Source organism: Oncorhynchus gorbuscha, linkage group LG08 (genome assembly GCF_021184085.1).
Source record: "Oncorhynchus gorbuscha isolate QuinsamMale2020 ecotype Even-year linkage group LG08, OgorEven_v1.0, whole genome shotgun sequence".
In the NCBI taxonomy this organism is placed as follows: Eukaryota; Metazoa; Chordata; class Actinopteri; order Salmoniformes; family Salmonidae; genus Oncorhynchus; species Oncorhynchus gorbuscha.
Window position 1 is genome coordinate 43547748 of NC_060180.1, and position 12286 is coordinate 43560033.

Here is a 12286-nt window from a genome sequence, read left to right on the forward strand (position 1 = left end):
CCGCGCCGGAGATGCCCAACTCGGAGAGGGTGGAGAGGAGGATCTGATGGTTCACAGTATCGAAGGCAGCCGATAGATCTAGAAGGATGAGAGCAGAGGAGAGAGAGTTAGCTTTAGCAGTGCGGAGCGCCTCCGTGATACAGAGGAGAGCAGTCTCAGTTGAATGACTAGTCTTGAAACCTGACTGATTTGGATCAAGAAGGTCATTCAGAGAGAGATAGCGGGAGAGCTGGCCAAGGACGGCACGTTCAAGAGTTTTGGAGAGAAAAGAAAGAAGGGATACTGGTCTGTAATTGTTGACATCGGAGGGATCGAGTGTAGGTTTTTTCAGAAGGGGTGCAACTCTCGCTCTCTTGAAGACGGAAGGGACGTAGCCAACGGTCAGGGATGAGTTGATGAGCGAGGTGAGGTAAGGGAGAAGGTCTCCGGAAATGGTCTGGAGAAGAGAGGAGGGGATAGGGTCAAGCGGGCAGGTTGTTGGGCGGCCGGCCGTCACAAGACGCGAGATTTCATCTGGAGAGAGAGGGGAGAAAGAGGTCAGAGCATAGGGTAGGGCAGTGTGAGCAGAACCAGCGGTGTCGTTTGACTTAGCAAACGAGGATCGGATGTCGTCGACCTTCTTTTCAAAATGGTTGACGAAGTCATCTGCAGAGAGGGAGGGGGGGGGGGCGGAGGATTCAGGAGGGAGGAGAAGGTGGCAAAGAGCTTCCTAGGGTTAGAGGCAGAAGCTTGGAATTTAGCGTGGTAGAAAGTGGCTTTAGCAGCAGAGACAGAGGAGGAAAATGTAGAGAGGAGGGAGTGAAAGGATGCCAGGTCCGCAGGGAGGCGAGTTTTCCTCCATTTCCGCTCGGCTGCCCGGAGCCCTGTTCTGTGAGCTCGCAATGAGTCATCGAGCCACGGAGCGGGAGGGGAGGACCGAGCCGGCCTGGAGGATAGGGGACATAGAGAGTCAAGGGATGCAGAGAGGGAGGAGAGGAGGGTTGAGGAGGCAGAATCAGGAGATAGGTGGGAGAAGGTTTGAGCGGAGGGAAGAGATGATAGGATGGAAGAGGAGAGAGTAGCGGGGGAGAGAGAGCGAAGGTTGGGACGGCGCGATACCATCCGAGTAGGGGCAGTGTGGGAGGTGTTGGATGAGAGCGAGAGGGAAAAGGATACAAGGCAGTGGTCGGAGACTTGGAGGGGAGTTGCAATGAGGTTAGTGGAAGAACAGCATCTAGTAAAGATGAGGTCGAGCGTATTGCCTGCCTTGTGAGTAGGGGGAAGGTGAGAGGGTGAGGTCAAAAGAGGAGAGGAGTGGAAAGAAGGAGGCAGAGAGGAAAGAGTCAAAGGTAGACGTGGGGAGGTTAAAGTCGCCCAGAACTGTGAGAGGTGAGCCGTCCTCAGGAAAGGAGCTTATCAAGGCATCAAGCTCATTGATGAACTCTCCGAGGGAACCTGGAGGGCGATAAATGATAAGGATGTTAAGCTTGAAAGGGCTAGTGACTGTGACAGCATGGAATTCAAAGGAGGCGATAGACAGATGGGTAAGGGGAGAAAGAGAGAATGACCACTTGGGAGAGATGAGGATCCCGGTGCCACCACCCCGCTGACCAGACGCTCTCGGGGTGTGCGAGAACACGTGGGCGGACGAAGAGAGAGCAGTAGGAGTAGCAGTGTTGTCTGTGGTGATCCATGTTTCCGTCAGGGCCAAGAAGTCGAGGGACTGGAGGGAGGCATGGGCTGAGATGAACTCTGCCTTGTTGACCGCAGATTGGCAGTTCCAGAGGCTACCGGAGACCTGGAACTCCACGTGGGTCGTGCGCGCTGGGACCACCAGAGTAGGGTGGCCGCGGCCACGCGGTGAGGAGCGTTTGTATGGTCTGTGCAGAGAGGAGAGAACAGGGATAAACCGACACATAGTTGACAGGCTACAGAAGAGGCTACGCTAATGCAAAGGAGATTGGAATGACAAGTGGACTACACGTCTCGAATGTTCAGAAAGTTAAGCTACGTAGCAAGAATCTTATTGACTAAAATGATTAAAATGATACAGTACTGCTGAAGTAGGCCAGCTGGCAGTGGGTGCGTTGTTGACACTACACTAATCAAGTCGTTCCGTTGAGTGTAATAGTTTCTGCAGTGTTGCTATTCGGGGGCTAGCAGGCTAGCTAGCAGTGTTGTTTACGTTACGTTGCGTTAAAAGAACGACAATAGATGCACCGGTGAAAGAGCTCCTGGAAAGAAGAACATTTAATTATTGGAACATATCCATTAGGCCATCTCTTTGGCCTGTTCGGAAACATCACTAGATGAACGAGGAGAAGAGGTCAAAAGTGAATTGCACTGCTCCTTAAGGCCACTAGAAAGACATTTCAACCAAGTTCCAAAAAATGCAGTAGCACACTTCCTTGAGGTAATGACTAATGTAATGCATTCCTCTATATAGCTTTCACCAAGTTATAGAACAAGCAATTACAGTACATCATTGAGGAAAGGATTTCAGTTGGCCTTTTTAAAACTGACTCCATTGGGGATCTGAAATTCAGAGCTGAAATTTAGTATACTTTAAATGCCGGGATGTCATACTCATTTCTTCTTTTAATCAAGTTGAATTCGCTGCGCACGAGGAAGAGTCGTCGTCTTTTGAGATCCACGTGTCTCACAGAAGCTGATAATCATCTGAGGGGGACGCACTTCACCAAAATGAACGTATGGTGGGAAATAACACAATTGCACATTAGATGGCACATTAGGCGTCACCACAGTAGGATGAGCCTAGTATCCTGACATGTTGCTTACTGCATTTGTTTTTACAACACTGTACATTAACGCTCTAACCACTTGGCTACCTGCCGCCCCAATAGTGCATAGACGCTAGTGCATAGACGCTGACAAAATCACCCTTCTCTAGCTAGAGCGGTTGTTGAAAGGATAATGTAAGGCAGCAGGGGTCAATTGGGTTCATCAGTCAGAAACAACACACTTCCCTTTTCGTGTGTTGTGTATTTTTCTAACTCAGAACCTTATCCACAAGTCTCTTTATTAAACTGGGAATTTTACAGTCCTGTGTTCTTCATCACTCACCACAGAAGGATTTCAGCATGGCCTGAACATTTGACTTTGTATGTGTGAAGTGTCATTGCCCACAAGTAGACCTATGTGTAAGGATTTCAGCATGGCCAGAACGTTTAACTTTGTAAGTGTGAAGTGTCATGACGTTTGCCCACAGGTAGACAGACCTATGTTTAGCAGAGTCTAAATCACCCCTGCAGCTCCTGCTTGCCCATATTAAGTAAATGGACTGAACTGTGGGTCAGGGTATAGAGTATTTTACCCCAATGTACACCCTTTACAAAGATTAGCAAAAATGTATTAAATCAATTAAAATACTGAGCAATATTTTATGCTACAAAAACAAATGGGAATTTATATTTTATACTAATATAACTGTTTAGAGAAATAAAAATCCCCAAAATGTTTCATGAGTGGGAGAACACGTTCAAAGGGATGATAGACCATTCCTCTATACAGAATCCTTTGTCTGTGTTTATGGACGTTCCTCTTCAATTCAAACAAACCACAGGTTTTCAATTGGATAGAAGTCCTGAGACAGATTGCCATTGCAAATTGTTGATTTTGCCAATTAACAATTTTTGTGAATTTTGATGTGTACTTGGGATTATTGTCTTGCTGAAAGTTCATGATACTGTTGACCTTTTTATTTAACTAGGCAAGTCAGTTAAGAACAAATTCGTATTTACAACGATGGCCTAAGAACAGTGGGTTGACTGCCTCGTTCAAGGGAAGAGCGACAGATTTTTACCTTGTCAGCTCGAGGATTTGATCTTGCAACCTTCTGAATCAAATTTTATTGGTCACATACACATGGTTAGAAGATGTTAATGCGAGTGTAGTGAAATGCTTCCGGCTTCTAGTCCAATGCTCTAACCACTAGGCTACCTGCCACCCCCACCTTAAGGGCCCCAGGACAAGTGGAAGCCAAATAGCCCCATAACATCAAAGATCCACCACCATATTTTACAGTAGGAATGGGGTTATTTTCTGTATTCTCATTTCAACGCCAAACCCACCACTGGTGTGCATGGCCAAAGACATTTATTTTCACCTCTGACCAAAGCAGCAGCTACAATCCAAATGCCAATGTCATTCAGTAAACTCCAAGTGTTTACATTAGTTAATTGACATGAAAATAGGTATTCTTAGCACATTCTTTTCAGCATACAGTATAGCTCAGTATTTGATTTATTTTGCTTATCTTTATCAAGGGTGTCAATCATTTCAAACCCCACTGTAAATAGGAGAAGGAACAGGTTGTAAAACACTAACTGAAGATCAGTTGGGAGAATTACCATCTGGGTAAGCTGTCATAAACAGAAACTTCTCCCGGTCATAAACAGAAACTTCTCCCGGTCATAAACAGAAACTTCTCCCGTCATAAACAGAAACTTCTCCCGGTCATAAACAGAAACTTCTCCCGTCATAAACAGAAACTTCTCCCTGTAGTGTCTAAATGCCAGTGTAGCAAAGAGTGAAGTTCATATATATTTTCGGGACTGCCACTGGCTTTAGACTTAATTTCTTAGGGTCCTCCAGTTTATTGGATTAGTCAAAACAACAGCCACCTCCAAGAAGCTGGGTGACATATCAGCATGATAGCAATGAGATTGAGAATTTAGGTGTGTTGTGAAAATGTAAGTGATATGATAAACTGATACAACAAAACATCTCCAATTTCCACAGCAGCATGTAAACCTCAGCCATACACTTTAAATATTTAAGGGTAAATGTACAAGTGATTGTTCTTTAAATAGTGGTCAGTTACCATGGTAGTCTGTCTCAAAATATCCCTTTAAAGCATCAACCCCCACACCAAATGTTCACTTCAGCCTCTCACCACCCAACTAACAGTCTTACATTGATCTACGGAATGAACCATTGAAAATATATACTATTTAATTCCAGTGTAAGTTCAGTGTTCTTTCCTATTGGTTTTCAAGGTTAAAAAGTTCATCAGTGCACACAATCCAGTTTCAGAAGTCTTCTGTACGACACATCTAACGGAGTCTCCTCGGCTGACAAGTTATGTCAGCTTGTGTTTTGTTTGGGCGGCTTTCCTTCGAGCCGTCTGGCGCGTTTTTGTTTGAAGGAGGAATAGATTTAAGGGATTGGGAAGCCCTACGACGTCACATGACTAAGCTAGAGGGGGTGGAGCAGTAAGGAAGAGGAGGAACCAGTTTTAAAAAAAGCATGATCTTTTACAAGGCAGAGAGAGGACTCCCTATTAACATGTGTAATGTATGTATTCCAGAGGTATACATCTGATAGAGATGATATGAGGGAGGGGAGGAAAGAAAGGGCAGGGGAGAGTGCAAGGGTACAAGGGAAGGGAGAGAGAGGAAAGTGAGAGAGTTCACTCCCTGCTCATCGGTACACCAGGTGTGATATGGTTCCAGACTTAAAGTTGAGCTGATGGTTGGGGACAAAGCTGTGCTGGGGGTTTTTACGTGTGCACAAGTCTTTGCCGTACAGGCTCATGCACGAGTCACACGATACCTTGGAGCAGTTCACACAGGTGTGAGACGCCCCCGGCTTGTTACAGAACCCGCACCGCGACCCCCCCAGACTTGCTCGGTCAGCATTGGCTACCGACTTGCTGGGAAACAGCTTGGTGGCCATAAGGGGTTTCTCTACCATCTGGGGGTGGGGGTGGGTGTGCTGTTGGGTGAGGGTGAGGGGATGAGGGTGCATATGGGGGTGGGGAGAGTGGGTGTTGGAGTATACTGACAGCTTCTCCTTGACGGGGAGGTAGCCATCCATGGGGCGGGGTGATTTGGGGGTTGGGTACTCCTGCAGGCCACAACAGGGGGAGGGGTCGATGTCGCGACAGGCCGGGCACAGGATCATGTCACACCTAGGGCAGGAGGCCAGGCTGGAGCAGCCCAGGCCACAACCCTGACACTTCACCCCCAGAGAAGAGAGTCCGCCATGGGCTTTGAACGCCCAGCCATCCCTGGCATCCCAGGGTTCCCTGGATGAAGGTCTGGAAGGCGTCTGTCGACCTCCAACCCCAGGCCCACCCCTCTCTGTGTACAGATCAATCTCATCCAATGAGGAAAGGTGGTAGGAGGAGTAGGCATCAACAGAGGGCGGTGATTGGATAGGGAAGAAGTCAGCCAAGGGGCTGTAAGAAGGCTGGGCAGCCACAGAAAACATGGATATGGAGGTGCTGGGCCTGATGATCTCATCCTTCATGTCCTCCTCTGCATCCACAAACAGAGGTTCCTTCCTAAGGCTCAGAGAGGCTTTCAGGACAGGCTTACTGGCTGTGTGCCAATGCCCAGCTCCATCCGTCACATCCACTGACTTGGACGGCCTTCCCCCTCTCCTCAGATGGTGAGGGTGACCTATGTCCACTGGTCGCACAGAGAGCCGGGCCATGTCAGCCCCGAGGCTGTCCCGCCGCCGAAGGACCTCGGCACAGCCGGCTGCGTCGTCCCGACAGCCCCTCCGTTGCTCCAGGGCCTCCAGCTCAGAGGCTGAGCCCCGGGCCAGAGCCACCACCTCCCCAAGGAGACGACACTCTGCCTGGGCCAGGAAGAGCTCGAAGGCTAGCTGCCGGAGGTGGGCCGGGCCACCAGGGTGGTCCCGGACATGGAACTGGAGCTCGTGTTCATGGGAGTAGCCCATGGAACGCAGGAGGGAACGGAGATCGGCGTCACACAAGACAGCCTGAAGGTGGTAGACATACGGGCCTGTGAAAGTCTAGAAGGGGGAGACAAAGGAGGACACAATTATTAAGGACTGTTCCAGCAAATTCATTGAAATGCAATACAATGTTTAACCTCAGGAACCATATTAATATAGGACAACAATCCTGCCATCAGAACAGTCAGATGAGAGAAAACATGTCCATTCAAGAAGCTTTAGATGATGGTACCTTGATGCAGCGGAACTCTTTCTTCCAGGGGAAGAGCAGCAGGTTGGTGCAGACCGTCTCCAGGGTGAGGAAGGCTCTCTCCAGGCCACGCAGACTGCAGCCTCTCAGGCAGCGCATGGCATTCTCCACCACCTCATAGAAGCGCACCATGCGGAACCTCTGGCCCGGGTCTGGCTGGTAGGCCCCCAGCAGGGCTGTGGCCGTGGAGAGTAGGGCCTCGCTGCCCCTCTGTGATGTGCCTTTCCCAGGGCCCGCATTCCCCCCTCGGTCCTCCAGCCGCCTCTCCAGGCATGCCACGTACCTCCGGAACAGGTCCTCTTGCAGTTTAGCATCCATTGGCGGCGCAGCGGTGAACTGCTCAGCCGTGACACTCCTCTCTCACTCCCTCTCTCATGCCAAGGACCGGGACGACACTCAGCAGCCCCTCTCTGCCGCCATCTCAGGACATGCACACAAATAGACTCCGCTGAGGATTTTGAGAAATGCACTAGAAAATGCCTCTGGCCTCAATCAGGAAGCCGTCACCATTCTAAAGACGAAAGGGGATCGGTAGTAGTATTGAACTTAACTGCTTCCTGGTTTAGGGTAATTGGGGTGGTTAGGCTTTTGCCTGTAAGACCACCCTCTGCTTTGGGGCATCTCTGGTAATTTTATTAGCAGTCTATGTGAGCTCTCCAGGGAAAATGTGGGAACTAAAATAAGGTCAGAGGGGGCAGGTGGTTCACAGTTTGGTGGTCCTGAGTTGCATCCCGAGCTCTAGCCTCTGCCCTGTCAAAAGTAGTGAATTCAAGGTCACCAGGCAGAGAAGGTCACGATCATGATGCTGTGCATTTTTTTTAACTCCAAGCTGCAACGACAAAAGAGGGATATGCGGTAGGATATTAAACACACATGCCCACACCACACACACTTCACTGTGCCAATAAAGATGACGTATTGAGCTTGGGACGCTTCCCTTCTTTCTCTGCATTCATGCAATGCTGACATCAGGTGACACAGAAGCAGCCAAATATGTTCCAAACATGCTAAATGGCCCATTGAAACAAAGGGGGTAGAGAACATCGATCTCAGTGTGTGTGTGCGTGATTGAGGGGAAGGGAATATGTATCCTAGTGAGTGACACACCCCCTCTGTTACTGACACTAAATGTGCAGTGTAGCACGGATGGATGTTTTGCCCCACAGTGCACTAAATAGCTAGCTAACCATTTAGCAAAAAACTGCACTCACATCCACTTTGCATGAATGATCAACAGAAAAAGTAACAGCTCAAAATGCAGATGGCTACATGGTATGCTGATTCATGAATATAGCAAGCTCTGAAGTTACCTATATTACCTGCACAATTGTATGGATTTCAAAATAGAGAAATATAATTGACAATGTTTTACCATGCAGTCTGACCTAAAAATGTAATTTAATCTCAAATCTGCATTTCACAGCAATATCCTTTTGACATTCAAATTAGTGTTTGCGTCAGTGTAAGGTTTAGCTAACTACAGGGCTGCAAATATTCTGGCAAATTCTAGGGCAATGAAGTCCAGAGTTTTCCCCCATCCCCCCAAAAACTCCAGGCCAAAAATGAAAACAAAGCAGACCAAACTCTTTGTCCTGTAAAAAAGCCCGCTGTATGTAAAATGTTGTGCGCTATAGCTTGGAAAATAAATACATGTGACTCTGGATGACAACATAATGACGTTAGTTTCCAACATTAGGGCAGTTTTCCTAAAGAAATTAAATATGCCTTGTGTTTCCTTCCCATGATACTAACTACTTTCACAATACTTGTATCATCCCAGCACTTGCTAAATCTGCAATTCCTTTCATCGAGATCGCTGTAAATAAAATGATCAACATGAAACAATTTCAAAATAGAAAGGCATAACTAAGCAATGGCTATATTTGAATTGAAAAGGGAATCAGCAAATCACTGCTACTGCCTTGTTTAGTATTGGCCATCTACCATAAACATTGTCCCACAAGGAGATTAGTTGATAAATGTTCTAATCTATCGACAGGTAGTATACCCAAGTGTGTTGTGTGTTTTTTTTTTTTTAGAAGAGTGCAAATGGCACATAGCAGCAGCCAATTATCCCAGTTCCATTGATTTCCATACATTCTTGACATGAGTGATTAATATGTGTGTGCAATTGATAGTAGAACAACCTAGTCAATTTCAGTCTGGAGTACCACTTGGTAAATGTTAAACTGCATGAGCAGTTTAAAAGGTACTAATTTGGCAAAATACAAGTCATCTGAACACAAGTGTGACAGGTGTTTATAGGGAGTATCTTTTATACATTAGTCTTCAACATAACACAACATATTTCAGAATAAAGATTGTGAATTGGGACATTTAAAACCGTTGTTTCGACACTCACTACTATAAATTATATTTAAAAAAATAAACAACAGGAAGCAGAAACAGTATCATTTTCAACTTGTGTTCTAGGAATATAAAAATGGTACTTCATAGATAATTATTTCACATGAAACCACTGAATGAACCCAAAAAACGTGCTATGATTTAATATTAGTGATAATGTGTTTGACCTGGCTAAGCTATTTGGTGACCGAAATTGAAGGCAAAAAGGACCAGCTGCGCAAGGGACGAACTTCTAGTACTCCGCTTAGCAAGCTAGCTAACTAGTTAGCATCTGAAAACACACAACCACCTGGGTTAGCTTGCCGACTATGTTAGCCTGCGTTGTTCCCACCAGTTAACCACGACTAAAACGTTATTATACATCGAATTGAACAATAACGCCTTGCAACGTTAACAATGATCAGCTGGGTACGCAGTGGAAGTGTCATGTACAAGCCAGTTGCTGTGGTGCTAATGGGCGTTAGCCACAGGAGCTAACTACCGTTAGCTAGGAACTGTTTGATGGTCCCCAGCCGCACAGAGAACGGACATCTCTGGGCCCTTCATACATGTCCAGACAGACGCGTCAAAGGCGAGCTATGCATGTTTCATGTTCTGCTGTTGTAAAACCTGTTTCATCAGAGTGAGAGACGCCACGGACATTCAGCATCTTACCTTTTCCGCTGTACTGCTGGAAATCCCCGTGGCCTCAGTGCGCAGGCTCCCGGTTGTGACAGTTCATCCGGATCAGCTGGCGCACGGGCACTCTCCGGAGAGGGGCTTGGCCCTGCTCAGGAACGCGCCTGGAGACGACGGTAGAACGGCCACTCGCCCGGGATAAAAGACGGGTTGATTGCTGTGGGTGAGGCTCCACTTTAAAGAGGAGGGAGTACAGGGCTGTCTCTCGAGGAGGCTAAGAAATCATTTAGGCTGGGAAAAGTTGAACCTTTTCAGAAGGGGGAGGATTGGAGGGAAAGAGAGAGGAGGTTGAAAAGACTGAGGGAGGCAGAGGATGGGTTTGAGTCTGTTGAAACAAGCAATAACAGAAAAAAGACTCATTTTACAGTGGGTCCGCCATGGTTATGTATAGCATACTTATGCTAATATATTTGAGACCAGTGTATAGCAGTAAATTTCGTCTTCGACTTAATAAGTAAAATCTCTTTGAGTAGTAAACAGGGAAACAACGAGTCACAGACAGGTCGCAATATAACATGCCAGGGGGAGTAACGTTTATTAGGCTACCTAAATTATTGGGATCATCTGTTTTTGGAAAACATTGAGCTCGTTGGCAAAACTGACCATGGAACGCCTTTTCACACGAAGTTCCGCAGTGGGTCTGTGTAAATTATCCGATTATATTGGAGAAAGGTTTATAGCAGTGAATGTCGTCTATTAATTTACTCGGATAGTATCTCTAAGTAGAAGCCATATCAGACAGGGAAACTAATTGTTGTCACTTTATGAAAGAACATTCAGATTTGTCTGCCTGACTGTGGGACTCTTTATTGAATTGTTAGGATGTTATTGTGATCACAACAGAAACTCATATATAACTCAAATAGAGATATAATCCATATTGTCATGAATGAAATATTCAACAGACTGAACATATCATGTACCAGTGAGATTAATTAGGTGCATTGTGGTTGTGTGTGGTGTTGTGTCCATTCAGGCTCATCTAGCGTTGGTATGGAATAGGCCTTAGGAAATCATTGGGAAAAGAAGTCACACATCCAGTTTGAACAAATCTGTATTTGATTTGTGAGAGAGATGGAGAGATAGGCAGTATAAAAGCAATCTAACAATGTCTTCATTGTGTTTGAATTGAAAATGAAAGCATAGTCTTCCTTTATCCACCATTTCAATAATACCAGTATCAGTGGCCAGCAGGCTCAGACAATATCCATAATGACCATAGAGAAAGAACTCACACTTCAAGATCCTATGGCTAGATGGCTTTTAATAAAGTCATATGGTAAGTAATGAAATCCAAGTTTCTGGGTGTGTGGGGAGTGGGTCAGGCCAGGGTGTCCTCAGTCACATGGTCAGTAATGAAACCCAAGTTTCTGGGTGTGTGGGGAGTGGGTCAGGTACATCCAGGTGTCAGGCCAGGGTGTCCTCAGTCACATGGTCAGTAATGAAACCCAAGTTTCTGGGTGTGTGGGGAGTGGGTCAGGCACATCCAGGTGTCAGGCCAGGGTGTCCTCAGTCACATGGTCAGTAATGAAACCCAAGTTTCTGGGTGTGTGGGGAGTGGGTCAGGCACATCCAGGTGTCAGGCCAGGGTGTCCTCAGTCACATGGTCAGTAATGAAACCCAAGTTTCTGGGTGTGGGGAGTGGGTCAGGCACATCCAGGTGTCAGGCCAGGGTGTCCTCAGTCACATGGTAAGTAATGAAACCCAAGTTTCTGGGTGTGTGGGGAGTGGGTCAGGCACATCCAGGTGTCAGGCCAGGGTGTCCTCAGTCACATGGTCAGTAATGAAACCCAAGTTTCTGGGTGTGTGGGGAGTGGGTCAGGCACATCCAGGTGTCAGGCCAGGGTGTCCTCAGTCACAGTCCAAGAGCCTCAGGCCACCTGGGAGGGGAGAAAGACATAATATGAGGGTTAGTGAGAGCATGGCTAAGACCACAGTAAACCACATTCACTGGGGGCAGATAATAATTATTAGTGTTGCTGTGGACACGGGATAATCTGACTAAGACACACACACACATACCTGTTTGACCTCCCTGAGAGGTAGGCATACTTATTGCTACTTGAATTCAAGTAGGATTGAATGTCCTGCGTTTGTGTTAACCATGGCAGCCAGCATGGTAAATAAGGAGATGTGCAGAAAGTTAATCAGCCTCTGTGTCTTTGGATCCTTTCCCCTTAATGCATTTTTATGTCAGACAGGACTATCCTTTCAAAGAAAAAAACTGTTTCTCTAGTTGAGTAAGGACGCTTCAGTCCTTGTATATGTTTTGATTCTTGCTACCTG

At 46.7% G+C, this 12286-nt stretch overlaps 1 protein-coding gene across 1 annotated transcript; it reads right to left on the reverse strand.

Moving 5' to 3' along the window:
* Positions 1-4560: 4560 nt before the first annotated feature.
* On the reverse strand, positions 4561-10154 carry LOC124041685 (spermatogenesis-associated protein 2-like). Its single transcript, XM_046359558.1, has 3 exons — positions 9977-10154; positions 6938-7784; positions 4561-6762 (listed from the first exon to the last, which is right to left on the reverse strand). Exons 2-3 carry the CDS (start codon positions 7271-7273, stop codon positions 5422-5424), a joined length of 1677 nt encoding a protein of 558 aa, XP_046215514.1. The 5' UTR covers positions 7274-7784; positions 9977-10154; the 3' UTR covers positions 4561-5421.
* Positions 10155-12286: the final 2132 nt, after the last annotated feature.

Coding starts and splice junctions, on each gene's coding strand:
- LOC124041685 (XM_046359558.1), bottom strand. CDS start 7,273: ATGGATGCTAAACTGCAAGAGGACCTGTTCCGGAGGTACGTGGCATGC. Junction 6,763..6,937: donor AAGAGTTCCGCTGCATCAAG/GTACCATCATCT, acceptor TCCCCCTTCTAG/ACTTTCACAGGCCCGTATGT.